Genomic DNA, 16,864 nt, shown 5'->3' with positions numbered 1-16,864 from the left:
CAGTAAATGGTTAAAGTGGCAGACTTACACACGCGCGCGCACACATGTACATAGATACAGTAAAGGAAACCATAGCTTAAGATGATGGAGTGTTGTAGGAACACTACAACATGGTCTTGTAGGAAGGAAAATGTGTTCAGCCACTGACTGTGGAACATTATGGTGGAAGAGGGATGGATCTGTGAAAGAGAAATTAGGAAGATGATAATGGCTGAAGCCAAGGACATCTGATCTCTGGGGTAAGTTACAGGTCCAAAAACTTGATCATATCCAGGAGTGTCTGGAGACGCTGAAAGATATTTTACAGAAGAATGCCTTGATAGACCTATGGAAAAGATCAGGAGCATGGCTGAAGTTTGGCCAAAGACTTGTCGTATTTCTCAGCACAATAAGAAATAATAAAAGATAGAGGCAAACCACCACTCCCCACCACTAGACGCGTTACGAGTGGGGACGCTTGGGTCTCGACCATGCTTTGAAGCACTTGCTAACGAGGCTCGCCCTGAGATTAGACTCGGGCATCCCTTGGCAGAGGCATCGAGCCGCCAAGAAGGCGAGTACGATGCACTATGGGACTGCTCGCTCGCTCGCTCGATCCCGTGCAGAAAGTTCAGGCACAGATCGCTTGGCGGCGACCAGGAGAACAAGAGGTGGAGCGCGTCCTCCCCGCGCATGCGCGTGACGCAGGCGTGCGCCTGCGCAGTAACGCTGAAAAGCGTCAGCGCGTGAGGGCGCGGGAGGCGCTGGCGCTGGTGCTGGGTGGAGGACCCGGCGGTCGGGCCGCGTGGGCTCACACGAGGTTAGAGGTCGTCTGGTGTGGCCAAGTGGGGCAAGGGCCGCTGGAGTATGGCTCCTGAGGGGCTGGAGATGCGGGGGTGTGGTTCCGGTGCGAGCCGAGGCCCTGTATGGGCTTCGGGCCCCGGGCGGGCACTGGAGGTCTGGGATGGCGGCGGCCTGCGGGTTTGCAGTGGAGCCCCAGGCAGAGAGTCTGGGGTGGCCCTAGGCAGAGAATCTGGGGTGCAGGCCGGGTTCTTGGGGTCTGGATGGGGTCGCGACCTCAGCTCTTTCCACCCATAGGTAGTTCGCGGCGTCCGGCCGCGCAAGCGCGTTCAAGATGTCGTACATGCTTCCGCATCTGCACAATGGCTGGCAGGTAGACCAGGCCATTCTTTCGGAGGAGGACCGCGTGGTCGTCATTCGCTTCGGGCACGACTGGGACCCCACTTGCATGAAGATGGACGAGGTTCTGTACAGCATCGCCGAAAAGGTAACGCCTGTGCAGTGTTCGCCCTGTTGGGCCCGGCAGGGTGGTTTGGACACGAGATTCAAGCCTGAATCTGCCAGAGCTCCAGGCAGACCATTGACCCACAAAGAGAGAGACGGGGGTTCATGTATTCGTATTGGGAAAGTTCGTGCCAGAAATGGTTAGAGTCTCTTAGGTTTTGAAGAAATTTATGATCTTCCTCCTAAAATAAGTGACTCGTTGTGATGATAAATTTTGTTTTTGTGATTACGGAAGGGGATTGTCCTGGGATGGGTCTTTTATATGATTAGACAGACCTTGAACACGATACCTCAGTCTCTTAGAGTTCTGGGGTTACGGGGCACCGCTTTGGACCGTGTTTTTAAAAGGGTTTACCAGGGCCAGGAGCGGTGGCATATGCATTTAATCCAGCACTCTAGAAGCTGAGGCAGAGTTCTGGGTCAGTCAGGACTGTATAAGACCGACTCTCAAAAACAAACAAAAATTGTTACTGTATTGCGTGCGTGTGTAGTGAACAGAATGATTTTGCAACCTTTGTTGGGCCTGTTGGAGCTTAGTTTAACAGTATTGGCTTTTTCTTGATACCTTACAAATTTATTGTACTTTTGAAGCAGAACTTCTAGCTTAATACCATGGTAAACTTTTGCCCCCTCTCTCCCCAGAGGGAGAGAGGGAATTCAGACTCAGAACATTCTTTCATTCTCCCTACCTCCTCACAAGTCCTGGGATATGATTGGCATGAACCTCCAAGCGCTTTAGTTACTCAGATACAGAAAGTGTTAGGAGCATACAGTAGGGCTGTGTTTGGGTAGAACTGGTGTTCTTAATTTTCCATTTTTATAGGCTAGATGGCAGTATTTATTCCCTGACAGTAGAAGTGCAGTTGTCAGGCACCGTTTGCGGTTAGGAGGTTCATTCTCCTTCTGTGAATTCCTCTTCACAGTTTTAGGATGACTTAGTGTTTTTTATGATTGTATCAACAGGGCGAATGGCAAAGACAGTAATATTTAATATTATTCCATAAGTAATTTGAGTAGTCTTTTATTTTCTTATTTGTTTGAGACAGGACCTCCCCCACGTAGCCCTGGAATGTATGTAGTCTTTAGACATCACAGCCAAATCTACCTGCCTCTGCCTCCACCTTCCAGTGCTGGTATTAAAGGCGTTTGCCACCAGGCCTAGCCTGAAAGTTTGTGTTAGAGAAGAGTTAACGCTGATAGAAATGCTGAAACTGTTTTCCCTCTCACGGATGCTAACGTACGTTGGCTTAAAGCAGTTCTTATCTTTCAAATGACTTCACCCACAGGATTGTTACTGTATTTACTTGAGCTGTACGTGAAGTCAGGGTCTTGGGAATTCTAGTCAGGTGCCCTGCCTCTGAGCTACAGTCACCATACCAAAGACATTCTCTGGAGTAACACAGGAAGACGTCTGTGCAGGAAAAGCAACGCTGTCTGGCTTTCTGTTGGCTGGTCTTGGACTTTCGTGTTTAGGAGAGGACAGCGGAGGACAGTTCTGACATCCGGTTACCACAGGTGCCTTTGGGATTGCTTCTGAAGTGAGTCTCAGGAACACTGTTGGTCTGGGCTGAGGCCCAGAAGTCCTTATTACTGAGGTGAATTCAGGAGCTCCTCGGTGGAGATTAGCCTCTGGGTAGCAGTACTTCTCAGCCAACCCTGCCCTGTTCCTCTCAGACTCCAGGACGGTGAAGGCCTGAGGGTGTGGCTGGGGGGTAAGGAGGGCATCACTTCTCTTATGCAGGCTCTCCTGCCGGTCAGGCTAGAGTACGAATGAGGCGGTGGGGTCCCTCAGACAAAGGCAAACTGAGATTCACTGAAGCCCCACTACAAGCAAGTTCCCTGTTGGGTTGGAGACAGCCGTCCTTTAACTATTCTGACCTGAAGGTGGTGTGAGCAGTGCCAGGTTGGGTCCGTTAGGATGGCTGTGTCTGAGGCCCTTAGCTTCCCAGCTGAACAGAATTTAAGATTTCCCTGTGCTGCTTCTCTTGTGCATCTGGTGCGGACAGCACCTGCCATCCCACTCAACAGACATAGGTTCTGTGTGGTGTTGGGTTCCTTAGTCTCCTTTGAAAAATATTTCCTTTTGTCTTTTAAGATGCCGTTTCTTTCGTCCAAAAAGAAAAGTGTGATTGCATTCTTTTTTTTTTTTTTTTTTTTTTGGAGCTGGGGGCTGAACCCAGGGCCTCACGCTTGCTAGGCAAGCGCTCTACCGCTGAGCTAAATCCCCAGCCCCGTGTGATTGCATTCTTAATGAGCTACCCGCTGGCCCCTCTTAACTCTGTTGTGCTGGCATGCTGGGCAGGTGCCCTGTGGCAGTCCTCCTCAGTCACTCTTCACTCGTTATTCACTGCCGCAGGGTCTTTCCTTAACACTAGAGCTTGCCAGTAAGGCTTGCCTTGCTAGCCAGCTTGCTCTAGGGATCCCCTGTCTTCCATCTTCTAGGACTAGAATTAAGGTAGGCCATCATGGTATTTATGAAGGTTTCTGGGGGTCTGAACTTGAGTCCTGCAAGCTCTTTAACCACTGAGTAATCTCTTCCATATCTTTAATAAACTTTTAATACTGTGTTTTAGTATAGTTTTAAGATGTAAGTTTGAAATACATTAAAATCATTATTATTGTTCTACTTCCTCAGTATGATGGCAAATAAACATTCATAATTTTGGAAACTCCAGGGAGCATTCAACATAAATTTTTGAAATTTAAGATTTTAGTATAAAGAACAGTATAACTATTTAAAAATCTCCCTCCGCAGAAATGGAAGATAGTGGGAGATCTTCCTCATCTTGTATGAGTCCTGTTTGGATATCCCAGCTGTCTTAAAGTGAGTAAAAGTTGTGTGTGTTCAGGCTGGACTTAAGTGTCCCTGTTCTCCCGAGATATGCATTAGCCAGTGAGCTGCTTCCTCTTGCTGTGTGCACCTCCATGTGATGCTGGAGTACTGAGTTAAAGGTGGTAGGGAGCTCAGCTGCAGGTCTAGAGTTTACTGAGTAACTTCTCTGTAAAGTGGCTTCATGCAATTTTGAAGAAGGACTTTCATGTACCTGTGATCTCTTTTCCCAAGGGGTAGGAATATACTTTGTCACAAGTGTTTTTAGAGATGAGTATTCCCTTGATACTGTGACAGGCAGGAATGGAGAGACCATTTTTATATACTAAAAAGCCCATACAAATGGCATCTAAAATATCTTTAATATATAAAATATATTGAAATGTGACCGTGTGTTCTGAAAGACACTGTGGCTGGTGAGACAACAATGAAGGCCTTGCCACAGAATCCACCTCAAAGTCCAGGAAAGAACCAATTCCCTTGTTTGTTCTCTGACCTCCACACATGTGTTATGATGGCATATATGTTCCACATATGCACACCTTATGCATACCAAACCTTAGAATTTTAGAAAACTATACAAGACAAATAATGTTTACAGAGCTTTTAAAGAATAATGGAGAGTCTGTCTTGCCATGAGGGTAAAGATTGTGTTTGATCTGTGGCAGTCAGTGCTCGCCTAGGTGAGGAGTCTCAGGCACAGCCTGTGGGTTGTGAATGGTCCCGTAGCTGACAGTGAGCTGGCACTAACAGGAGTGGACCATGCAGGATTGGCCAGGCCCTTCCCCAAGTTAGTTAAGTAACTTCTAGCTTGTGCCTGTTATGAAAGGGGGCGTAAAGCTGGGCATAAAGGGGAGACAAGGCAGGTTAGTGCAAAGGTCTCTACAAGTCATAAAAGTGAGACACAAGTGAGCCGCATGGTAGCACACGCCATCAACCCAGCACTCGGGAGGCAGAGGCAGATGGTCTCTCTGAGTTTGAGGCCAGCAAGGGCTACACAGAGAAACCCTGTCTCACAAAAACAGAAAAGCGTAACAGACATGCAAGTGTTCTGATGTGAAAGGTTCCTCCGGCTCAGATGTGTGCTTGTTAGGAAGCACATACACACACATGTTGTCCATGCTTTCTAAAGTTCCATAGCTGTGGGAAATAAATCCTCTGCTGGGCATATGCAAAGCAGTATTCCATTTTATTTTAGATTTTCAAAATGATATTGGAGGGGAAAAGTAGTGGACATCTACTTTAATCTCAGTTTTAGATAAAACAGGTGGAAATTATAGTGAACTGGAAATTGATAAATGGATGGACAGTGACGGGAGAAACCGTGCTGCTGGTTTATATCTTACCTCCATGGAAGCCAGACCGAGTTCAGGCAGCCCCTCTTGGAGATCTTTGCACACTTAGCTGGTGCACATAGAATCCTAGAAGGCTCACAGGTTAGCAGGGCTCTAGGGACGTCTGCCGCTGACTCCCGCCTGCACCGTGAGTGCCCGGCCTCTCTGTGGAAGGATGCAGTCTTTGCCAAGACAGCAGAGTCCTGTTGGATAGGAGCATCTGGAAGCATGAGTATAATTAAGGTCATGTAGTTGCCTTAGGGACGATCTGATCACCCATACTCGTCAGAGATGCATTTGTAGTGACATACTGTGTTTCTTGAGTTTTGAAATACACCTTTGTGTCAATTCCTCGAGGCAAACGGTGCTGGTGTCGCTTGTGCTCTGTGGCATCCTCTCTGACTCTCCGGGGTCTGACAGGCCTTCCTGCCGCCAATATGAACATCCGCCGGGCTCGGCCGGACGACCTGATGAACATGCAGCACTGCAACCTGCTGTGCCTGCCCGAGAACTACCAGATGAAGTACTACTTCTACCACGGCCTCTCGTGGCCTCAGCTCTCCTACATCGCTGAGGACGAGGACGGCAAGATCGTGGGCTACGTCCTGGCCAAGATGGAGGAAGACCCCGATGATGTCCCTCATGGACACATCACCTCACTGGCTGTGAAACGCTCCCACCGGCGCCTTGGCCTGGCCCAGAAGCTGATGGACCAGGCCTCCCGGGCCATGATCGAGAACTTCAGTGCTAAGTATGTCTCCCTGCATGTCAGGAAGAGCAACCGAGCAGCCTTGCACCTCTATTCCAACACCCTGAACTTCCAGGTCAGTGAGGTGGAGCCCAAGTACTATGCAGATGGCGAAGATGCGTATGCTATGAAGCGAGATCTCTCGCAGATGGCAGATGAGCTGAGAAGGCAGCTGGTGCTGAAGAAAGGCAGATACGTGGTTCTGGGTTCCAAGGAGAATCAGGGGAGCACACTTCCTGGTTCTGAAGAGGCCTGTCAGCAGGAGAACCTGGCTGGAGGCGACAGTGGCAGTGATGGCAAAGACAGCACTGATGTCCAAGACAGCTTGCAGACCTTGGGGTCCGCCTCTTAGAGCCTGCCTGAGCACTACAGGTCCTTGTAGTTTAGCCTTATTGTTCTTGGGAACCTTGCCCTGCAGTCCCTGCTCTGTGACCCGAATGGCTCTCCTTTCGCTGCTTAGCAACCTTCTGCATAACCTGTGTGATCATGGAGGCACACCTGGACAGAACCTGTTGTGCGGGAGTCAAGGAGGCCTGAGGACTGCCGTGCAGCCTTTCTTGGCTTCTTCATGCTGCCATCAGATTCTGTTGGGTGCTGTACTGGTTGTGTGTATCCCGCAGGTTTCCAAACCCTGGAATGCCAAACAGGAAGTGGGGACAACTTGAGAATACCCCAGCGTTCTGCCTTTGCCATTGTTTTCTGGGTTTTCCTTGGAGTAGAACCATCAAGTTAGTCCTCATGCCCTCTGCCCCGTGGGGAGTTACCCACTCTTGCTTTCTGTGGGGAACTGCCTGGCCCTGCCCTCCCTCCTTTTGAAGAAGAATGTTCCCTTTCCTGGTCGGAGATGGTAATGGGTTCTGGACTGATACGGGAGCAGAATTTGTAGATCTTAAGGAAAGGACAAGCAGAAATTAAATTGCAATCTCTAACCTGAACAAATAAAAATATAAGAAGGAGAACACATTTGTTGTGGGAATTGATTGGTTAATCCTTCTAGTGCTTCGAGTTTAGTCCCAAGGGCACCTCTGTGGAGGTAACACATTCCACCCAATAGGGCGTCGGGTTGAGCTGAAGAGTTATAAAACAGCCGAGGTTTTCATTTTTGAGAGGACATGATTCCTCTTACCAACTTCTCTATTTGGGGGACTGGGAGTCTGGCTGTAAATAATCAAAATCCCCATTCTTAACTTTTGTTGCATTGATTGGTAGTTAATTTTGAGGAAGGCAGGTTAGTCTTCCCATTATTAATTTTTTTAAATTTTAGCTTTGTTGTAATGTGTATGAAATGAGTATTTCTGCTTTATGACATTTAAGATGTTGGCAGGCCATTACAAATGGGCAGAGTAAGCCAGTGGTAAGGCTCCCTCTGGCAGGCATATCTTGAGTTCTAAGCCTGTCCAATCTACTTAGCAAGTCCTAGGCCTGTTGGGACTACAGGGTAAGATCTTGTCTTAGCAAAACTACCAGGAAACTGGGTTTTGGTTTGTGATGATTCTACCTTAGCCCCTCACCTCACTGCCTGCTAGGAAGAACATCAGGTCCATGTCTTCATCATAGAGTGAAGGCTGCCTGACACTTTCCTTCCCTACCCACCTAATTGTCTCTTCCTGTCTTGCCAGGAACTTCCTCACCTTAGTGTTTTCCATGGTTAATACCCTCCTTCAGCTTCATAAGCAGTTTCTCCCGTCTTGCCCAGGAGTCAGTTACAGCTTTTTAGTTCTGTCTGACTTCAGTTCTCAGGGACCTCAGCACAGGTGCCTCCTTGTTGATTGGGCTGGTGTCTGAGATTGCAGTGCGGGCCTTACACATGCTAAGTAAGCATCGACTGTGTCACTGGGAGGTTTCCTCCTAGCCCTCATGCTTTCTCCTGTAAAGGGCTCTACGATAACGCTGAAGTCCCAGCATCAACACCTGAGGTGCTCAGGGCTGGTCAGAAGCAAATGGTGGCCATGAGGTAGTCTCTCCCAGCCCAACCTCAAGTTGTACCAAACAGTACTTAAAAGCCATCGTAGGGTTCCTTTCTTGGCACCTACTGAGCCTGGCCTGTGTCTAGGACCTTGTGAATAGGCGCTCCAAGAAGAGATTCCTAATTCTGCTTTCTCATCCAGAAGCTAGACAATGAGGTCTTGTGTCTGCTGCTGTCTTGTGTCTGTCTTTTTCTTTCTCTTTTGTTGTGTTTTGAGACGGTTTCTTTGCATAGCTGACCTTGGAACTTACTTTGGAGACCAACTTTGGCCTCCCAACTCAGAGATCTGCCTGCCTCTGCCTCCCAGTGCTCGGATTAGAGGTGGTGCCACCCCCAGCTCTTTCTGTCTTTATAGGTGGAGTTCTCTTTACTGAATGACGCCCGCCCTCCACAGTTCTGCCTCCACCTCTTCAGGCAGAACAGTTTCTTCATGACTCAGCTCAGGAATTCTCATCCAGGGGCATCTGGGGCAGACCTGGGTGCAGTTTCAACTCTGTTTCCCCTGGGGCTTTGAACCTTAAGTTCTTGGCATGTGAAACACTGACATGGTCTCAGACTGTTGAAAGAATTAGAATTCATGATCAGGAAGTTCCTTGTCTGTGGCAGGTTCTCTGACACTTTGAGCCAATCTGCCCTGAAATGTTTATGTAAGTCCTTATGTGAGTGTGTTTGACATGGAGTCTTTGTCTAATGATGATGGGCCGGTGGACTAAGCTTGAAAACAGGAGAAACGTGTCTTCAAGCAGGTTGGTGTTTATTGAGGTGCTCTCCCTGGTAGCTGAATGTCCCCATATTTAAACGGTTTTGTGGTTGGTACGTAAACTGGATGATCTTGGACAAGTTGAACAGAAAATGGAACACAGCCTCCTAATCTGATGATTCTATGCCCTCATCTTCTACGGTGAGCAATTTTATTTTTAAATAATACCAGGATGGAATGTGTTTATTATGGAAGCTGGGAGCTGGTGACCTGGCTAATGATTTCAACATGGATGCTATGGGAAAGCAGTTTTCAGTGAATGAGATCCAACTAAGGCGTGCACGAGGTGAGGGAGTGGAGTTCATGGTTTCTAGTGATTAATATAAACACATCCCTTGCATCCCATGATGTGCAGATGGTAACGCACACACGTCCTTCATGCACCATGATGTGTACACGGCACATATTCTTCATGTGCCAGACGTGCACAGTGTATCATGTACGTTGAAGTCCTTGTTAAGTATAAACTGTCGCTTTATGATTTAATCTCCTTGCTGACTTTTGGAATATTGCCAGCAATAGAGTGCAGCCAATGCCTGTTACACTGTCAGGGTGGCAGTCTTGAACTCACCTTTGTGCTGTACCACTGGAAGCAGATCCCAGGCGACAGACAGGTTACTCCCCATAAACTAAGTTACCAAACTGGATTTCTGGGTGGGGTTTGTAGTTTTTGATGTTCTGGAAACCCAGTCCAGGACATTGGGTATACTAGGCAAGTGCTCTACCACTGGCCTACATATAAGGCGAGAGTTTGTTTTTTGCAGGTAGCTTGGTGGGGGAACATACTGGGGATTGAACCAAAGATTTTGCACATGTAGCAAACACTAAGTTCTGTGCCCAGCCCAGCTGGTAGGTTTTAGGAATATTAGCCATGAAGAGATAAAGGAAATGGGTGTAATGGCGGGTGCCTGCCATTTCAGAACTTGGGGGGCTGGAGCAAGAAGACCACAAGTCCAGGGCATGACTGGGCTATAACATGACTTAAAGGCCAGTCAGGGAAATTTAGTGAGACCTATTTCAAAATACAAGAAGACAGAGATTAATAAGTTCTATGGTAATATGCTCACCTGGTAGGCATGAGGCCCTGGGTTCAATCCAGTGCCACAAAAGGGAAAACACTAAGGTATTCATAGTCAGGCGAGGTTGGTCCACACCTGTAATCCCTGTACTCAGAAGCAGAAGGATCACAACGTCAGGATCCCCTTGGACTACAGAGCAGGTGTGAGGTCATCCTGGGCTATATGAATAATAAGATCCCATCTCAGACAAACCCAAAGTGAACAGCCTGTGTGTGTGTGTGTGTGTGTGTGTGTGTGTGTGTGTGTGTGTGTGTGTGTGTGTGTGTACACAGGCACCATAGTCGATTCCCTTCGTCATGCAGCTTTGTCCTGAGTACTGAGGCTTGGTGGCAAGAGCCCTAAGTGTTGTGCAGTCTTTAGTCCTCACCAGTACTGACACCTCAGGGATATCAAAGCTACTTGAGAGAACATGGAGCCAAACCTGGAGATACATTGTGGTATGACCTTGTGCCAGCTAGTGACTCACTGTCTCTAAGGGCAACATGCTAAGGTTCCTCTGAATATAAAATGAGATAATATGTCAAGGAATAAGGAGGGTGGGTGTACAGCAAGGCAGCAAAAGTATTTGTACATAAGCCTGATAACCTGAATTCAGTCCTTGGAACATCTCCGTGGTGAAAGAAAACTCTCCTGACGTTGCCCTCCTCCTGGCGCATGCTGGACATACCCTGCACCCACACGTATCCATGGTAATCCTGGCGCATGCTGGACATGCCCTGCACCCACACGTACCCATGGTAATCCTGGCGCATGCTGGGCATACCCCGCACCCACACGTACCCATGGTAATCCTGGCGCATGCTGGACATGCCCTGCACCCACACGTACCCATGGTAATCCTGGCACATGCTGGGCATACCCCGCACCCACATGTACCCATGGTAATCCTGGCACATGCTGGACATACCCCGCACCCACACATGGTAATCCTGGCGCATGCTGGACATGCCCTGCACCCACACGTACCCATGGTAATCCTGGCGCATGCTGGACATGCCCTGCACCTACACGTACCCATGGTAATCCTGGCGCATGCTGGACATACCCCGCACCCACACGTACCCATGGTAATCCTGGCGCATGCTGGACATGCCCTGCACCTACACGTACCCATGGTAATCCTGGCGCATGCTGGACATGCCCTGCACCCACATGTACCCATGGTAATCCGTTTCATCTTTCTTAAAGGAAGATGGGAAGTGGGGAATCCCTGGGTTGGTTTGTTGGTTGGTGGCTCCTGGTGCTGGCTTCAGCTTGTGTGCACATCTCTGGTGCCCATGTTCCCAGTGGCTGTCATGTGGTTTGTCCCTATAAATAGAGCAGTGGAGTGGGGATCCACCTCCTAGCCTAACCTCATGACCAGCTTCATCCGTAGTGACCCTCCCAGAGTCACTTCTCAGTTTGGGGGTTAGGAATCGAGACTTGGGGCAAGTGGCATGTCTATGACATGTCTAGGTCGTGCCTTTAGATAGTGCACAGAGCATACTTAAGGAACGCATCACTCTGTGTCTAAGGCTGCTTTAAGGTTTATCCTTAGGAAGTGTCTACATAAATTTAAAGTCAATACGCATAGTAGAATAATTACTGATGCTCTACGAAACTCAGCAAAGAAATAAGCAAAGAGTGTTCCAGCCGGCAGCTGAAGAGCCCTTGTCTTTGGTGGACAAGGATGCCTATAGTGGAAGCAGAATACAGTATGGCCATCTTGTCAAAGTGCTAGAGTTTTAGAATGAATCTAGGAAGAGGTAGGGAGAACTTAGCAAAAACGTTAACAGCAATGGGATTTAGGGTGCTTTCAGTCTTTTTAAAAATTTTTATTAAACTGATACATTTGCGATAGAAAGTTGTAATAAATCATAGAAAATTTAGCATGTGGAATAATAACTAGTAGTGTTTGCAAGCATTGAAATGAACAATTGGGGGAGAGTGGATGGTTGAGTCTGATAACGTATGGAATGAGTATTTGTAAGTACAAACTTACAAAAACTTAGAAAACGGCTCGTTAGTAGGCAAGTGAGAGGGCTGTGTGCATTTCCTGCAAGACTGTTAACTTGATCATGAGACAAGTTGAGTTCTTAAGTGACTTGGAGCTGGCAGAGAGCTGTGAGTAGCATTGGTCAGAACCTGGCAGGACCATGTGGTTTTTCTTCATCAGCTCTGTGGGACAAATATTTAGTAACTGGTTTGAAAAAATGCCCAGTTACACAGTCTTGTTTTTTGTTTTAATTTACTTTTATACAATGAAAACCAATTTTATCTTATTTTGGTTTTTAAAATCTCTTTCCAGGTTAAAAATTTTGCAGTTATTTATCTTGTGGATATTACAGAAGTACCTGACTTCAACAAGATGTATGAGCTCTATGACCCGTGCACGGTCATGTTCTTCTTCAGGTAGGCTGTCTGAAACTGCTGCTTAAATAGAGCTCTGTTGGGCTGGAGTTTGATGGGACAGACAGATCCTTTTGCTCAGAAGGAAGTCAGTTGTGCAGTTTGAGTCTTTTAAATAGTTGTAAAGTACCAATTCCAACTTTAACATCCACTCAAACAACAAATAACTCTTGAAATACTGTCCAGAAACGGCTGTGAAGTGTAATTAAATAGACATTCTTTCAGGCATTTAAAATACCTTCAGATAAAATCTGCTGATGAAGAAACCTTTTAGAATCCAGCTTCACTCGCTAGATATTGGCACTGACTTTATGTGGTGTCTGTTGACAAAGTCCAAGAAGGAAACCTGAGCTGCTTCGCTCCATGCACGCCCAGGTTGTTTCACCAGCTCCGACACTCCGGTAGGAATTTGGGAAGACATCTTCATTTGACTGGTTCTACTCATCCAAAGTTTTTCTCGTAATTACTAAAGAAGTTGGTCATAGTCATAGACCTCCAAAGGCGGTGTCCAGGTAGAAAGCGGAGTTGTGTGTTTGATCTCATGCACAGGCTTAGCGTAAACTGGCTCTGGTTTGTGAGTTCACAGCTCTGAGGCTGAGGTAAGCAGGGTCTCAGGTGTGACCTGTGGGCTGGGTGATTGCAGGTGTCTGAGGCTTCTCTTCTTGCTGCTGTTGGTGGGAGCCACTCTGCTCTTTAAGGCTCCTCTGTCTGAGTAAGGCAGCATCCGTTGTCTGTCACGGTGAGCTTTTCCCACAATCCCCTCCCTCTTAGAGGGGGTCAGACTAGTGCGAGTTGGGTAATCACAGTGATCTCCTTTTAGAGCCAGCTGCTGAGGAGCCTGGCCCGTGTCCGGAATGTCCTGTGCAGTGTCACAGCAGAGGTCCCGGGGACGGGCGGTATTTTAGGATTTTGTCTATTATCCTTGAGACTATCCTTCCCTTAAAGCAAGCCAGGACCCTCTCCCAGGTCTCCAAGGACCCTAGAGACCCCACTCCTGGGACCAGCAGGTCACAGTCCTCATTGTCCAGATCACCCAGTCAGCTGCTCTGAGGTCTACAGCATGACCCCTGCCCTGTGAGGTTGTTCCAGCTCAGAGGGATTGGGCAGAAACAGGGAGCCTCTTCCCCCTGCACCTCCAACACCCCCACACCTGCACACACAGCACACAGGCCCAGACAAACTTTAATAAGGCTCAGTATTACTCTCCTAGCTGCGTGCTCCCCCTGGGAAGGGATCTAACCAAGTCTCCTTCATGACTGATGCCTGCAGCTGAGCAGGCTGACCTGCTCTTTCAGCCACAGTGGGGGCCATTCTCTTCTTTCCACAGTCTTCTCTTCCTCCACAGTTCCTGCCTGCGAATGTTCTGGCCTTCAGCACTGTGCTATCTGAAGAAGCTGCGAGTTTAATTTTCTCACTAACGGTCCTGAGCCCACTCATCTCTGTCCTTTACGGACAGAGAGAAAACAGGCAGCACTTCCTTGTTTGGAAATCTCTTCTGCTAAAAAGCAAATTCAGTTAACAAGTTCTGCTTTCCATACAACTAGAGGACACAGTAGTTCCTTCCCACTGTGCAACCAAAGTCCTTCTCTTTGTGAGAAACAAGGCGCTCACTTCACATGGGAGAGAGGGGCTAGCTTAGAGAGACAGCGACAGGCATGGGAGGAGGTTGGAGGAAGCAGTGTTGGTGTGTGGGTAGGGACAGCCGGTGTCTTTGAGGTCATTAGGGCAGATAGTGGACTCAGAAAAGAAGACAAACTTCCTCCTTCTTCTGTGACCCAAAGTTCTAGAACAAGAGTCAAGAGTGGTCAGTTTATGCCCCAGTGCATGCTCTGAGTACCTACCAGGTTTTACTCTTAGGACTGGGACAGAGTAAAAGAAGCCAGGCTCCTCTTTACAAAAACCCTTTGCAGAGATAAGACTGCCTGAAGCCTGTCAGAATCACACAGGGTTCCCGGGTATACAAAGAACTAGTCATGTCCAGTGTGCTTACAGAGAGACTGAGCCATAGAGCCCAGCAGGGCTGCTGTGCGTGTGGGTGGGAGGAGGTGTGGGTGTCCACCCCCTTCCTGGGCTAACCGAGGACATGGAATGCTCCCTGGGAGCGAATGTTTGACATATGTCATGTCAAACTGACCTTTTCACTGCTCTCAGAACCAGTGGGGCGTGGTCATGGGCTATAATGGAAGCCAGTGTGTGATTCCATAGGCGAGATCCCATAGTGTTAGACTAATAGAAACAGATCTTTAGAAACTTGAAAAAATTCATGCAAGTTCAGTAGGGATTAATATCTTTATTCAGAAAGTACAAATACAGGTTCCTAAGTGAGGGAAAGGCCTGTCCTCTGAAGGGTGAGTGGCTAAAGACTGTTTGCTTCTCAGTCACAGCATGCCAGGTGGGCAAAGCCATCATTCTCAACCCACGGTTACAAAGCGTTTGGTGAATTTGTACCAAGTCCCTGTGCACAAAGCATGAGAAGGTCACAGGCTTTTTCAGGAAAATTAGAGCACCTCAGGAAAACTGCTTGTCTTTCCAAACGATACAGCTGTCTTTGACCTTTACAGTCCAAGATACGGATGCACAATTGCAGGGCACAGCGGTGCATGCCCTCAGTCTAACACTCGGGAGCAGGGGCAATGGGGTCTCTGAGTTTGAGGCCAGCCCTATCTACAAAGTGAGTCCCAGGACAATCAGAGATATGTAGAGAGACCCTGTCTCAAAAGAACTAAATTACATATGTAAACAAATTCACAGAAAATCCAAGAAGAGTGCAGAGTTTTTCTATAGAAAATTATATTTAGTGTTTGTCTTTATTTTGTCTTGAACTGTGGACTCTTTGAGTGGTCTGTGCTCTTAAATGGCATTACAGGTGCTTAGGCCGCAGAGAGAACAGACGTGCGTGGGGTTCTCTGTGAGCATCGCTCTTCTCTTCTCTTTCAGAAACAAGCACATCATGATTGATTTGGGCACTGGTAACAATAACAAGATCAACTGGGCCATGGAAGACAAGCAGGAAATGGTTGACATCATAGAGACCGTGTACCGTGGCGCCCGCAAAGGCCGAGGCCTGGTGGTGTCTCCCAAGGACTATTCTACCAAGTACAGATACTGAGCACTGCCTCAGGCTGTGCACAGGACACTGGGAGCCTCTTTGGCTAGACAGACTCTGCTCTCATAGCCTCGGGAAAGGGCCTGCAGCAGAACATGGCCTTAGAGCTGGAGGAGCCTTGAGATGAGTTACAGGGGCCTTAACTCCCTGAAGCAAATAAACGTGAAGGGACAGTAGGAATCTGCCGTGTGCTTTACTGACTGTAAATGTCTTCACTCTCGGTGAAAGCGTTGTCTGTCCCATGAGGCTGTCAGGTTTTACATCTTCAAGTGGTCGCTAGAGCTGTCAAGCAAATACCACAGACGGGGTGGCTCCCACAGACATTTCAGCTGTACGGTTTTCCAGGTCTGCACCTGAGGTGGCTGTGTTCTGGGTTCCATTTGAGGCGTGGGCTATCCACAGTAACCCCTTAGCTCTGGAGGTTATTAGCCGTCCTTGGTGAACCTTGGATTGAGAGTACGTTATCCCAGTGTTTGCCATTTTCCTTACGAGTTGTGTATGTCATGTGTACGCATGTGTACACCAATCTCAAAATATCCATAGTTATAAGAATACCAGTCACATTGTCTGAGGGGCCCACCTCACTCTGACAACCTCATCTTAACCAATTACGTGTGATAATCACTTCAAATAAGGTCGTGGTCTGAGATTCTGAGCTTAAAACATCAATATATTGATTTGGGGTGACAACCCTTAAGAGGACCCAGTCTTACTCTTACTCAGCGTATAAAATAGCCCTGGAATCCAGGTGTGATGCACCCCCGCTTCCCGCCAAGGCCAGACTGCTGTGCTCAAGACAACTGCAAAATAGCAATTGTCTGGGGCTTCCCTTCCGTGAGTTGTCCTCGACTCTTCCCCCGTTTGTCTGTGTCTTACTTCCTAAGGAGGCAGGGTCCTCATTTCACTCAGTACAAGTCCCCTTATCTACTTCAGTTTCCTCTTGTTTCTTCCTGGCAATGTGGAGGGACCTGGGTCTACCCTCTCACCTCTCTGAACACAAACTCAGAAAGGTCAGCATCCGAGGAGCTGACATCGGACGAGCTCCTCACTGACTCGGGCAGGCCTCTGTACCTGTCTCATCTGTCTCCATAGTACGCAGTGGTGGCCACTCACTGGACACCTCGTGGGCTCTTCATAAGCTGGCCCACTGTGAAAACTCAGGAGTGAAGCAGACATCTTACCTACAAATAAACACACTTGTCAAATGGACTAAGCCGTGAGTCCAGGCCTGGGATGCAGCTTGGTGGTAGAGTAGTAGTCCTAGCTTGCAAAAAGTCAGTCACAAGCCCATCTGCAGTGGGATGTCTAGCACTAATGTGCCCATTAACAAAAGTAGTACAGTTGAGCATGGTGGTGCACACCTTTAACG

At 48.0% G+C, this 16,864-nt stretch overlaps 2 protein-coding genes across 4 annotated transcripts; both read left to right on the top strand.

Annotated features, from left to right (window-relative positions):
• Positions 1 to 701: 701 nt before the first annotated feature.
• Txnl4a (thioredoxin like 4A) lies at positions 702 to 15,675 on the top strand. 3 transcript variants are annotated; one of them, XM_032885575.1, is made up of 4 exons: positions 702 to 799; positions 1,078 to 1,267; positions 12,289 to 12,392; positions 15,327 to 15,675. In XM_032885575.1, the coding sequence occupies exons 2-4, from the start codon at positions 1,115 to 1,117 to the stop codon at positions 15,496 to 15,498; spliced, it is 429 nt and encodes a 142-aa protein (XP_032741466.1). In that variant the 5' UTR covers positions 702 to 799; positions 1,078 to 1,114; the 3' UTR covers positions 15,499 to 15,675. The 3 variants fall into 3 exon arrangements, with proteins under 3 accessions (XP_032741466.1, XP_032741468.1, XP_032741467.1); XM_032885577.1 differs by lacking the exons at positions 12,289 to 12,392; positions 15,327 to 15,675 and adding exons at positions 4,040 to 4,108; positions 5,806 to 7,157; XM_032885576.1 differs by lacking the exons at positions 702 to 799; positions 1,078 to 1,267 and adding an exon at positions 4,040 to 4,108.
• LOC116884466 (N-alpha-acetyltransferase 11) lies at positions 722 to 7,157 on the top strand. The gene is made up of 4 exons (XM_032885574.1): positions 722 to 799; positions 1,078 to 1,267; positions 4,040 to 4,108; positions 5,806 to 7,157. Exon 4 carries the CDS (start codon positions 5,886 to 5,888, stop codon positions 6,546 to 6,548), a length of 663 nt encoding a protein of 220 aa, XP_032741465.1. The 5' UTR covers positions 722 to 799; positions 1,078 to 1,267; positions 4,040 to 4,108; positions 5,806 to 5,885; the 3' UTR covers positions 6,549 to 7,157.
• Positions 15,676 to 16,864: the final 1,189 nt, after the last annotated feature.

The sequence above is a fragment of the Rattus rattus genome, chromosome 15, assembly GCF_011064425.1.
Source record: "Rattus rattus isolate New Zealand chromosome 15, Rrattus_CSIRO_v1, whole genome shotgun sequence".
In the NCBI taxonomy this organism is placed as follows: Eukaryota; Metazoa; Chordata; class Mammalia; order Rodentia; family Muridae; genus Rattus; species Rattus rattus.
This window is presented reverse-complemented; position numbering and strand designations above follow the sequence as displayed.

Excerpts from the sequence above, each read along its gene's own strand:
- LOC116884466 (XM_032885574.1), top strand. The coding sequence starts at position 5,886 with ATGAACATCCGCCGGGCTCGGCCGGACGACCTGATGAACATGCAGCAC.
- Txnl4a (XM_032885575.1), top strand. The coding sequence starts at position 1,115 with ATGTCGTACATGCTTCCGCATCTGCACAATGGCTGGCAGGTAGACCAG. Across the intron at positions 1,268-12,288 it reads TGTACAGCATCGCCGAAAAG|GTTAAAAATTTTGCAGTTAT; the intron begins GTAACGCCTGTG and ends ATCTCTTTCCAG. Across the intron at positions 12,393-15,326 it reads ACGGTCATGTTCTTCTTCAG|AAACAAGCACATCATGATTG; the intron begins GTAGGCTGTCTG and ends CTTCTCTTTCAG.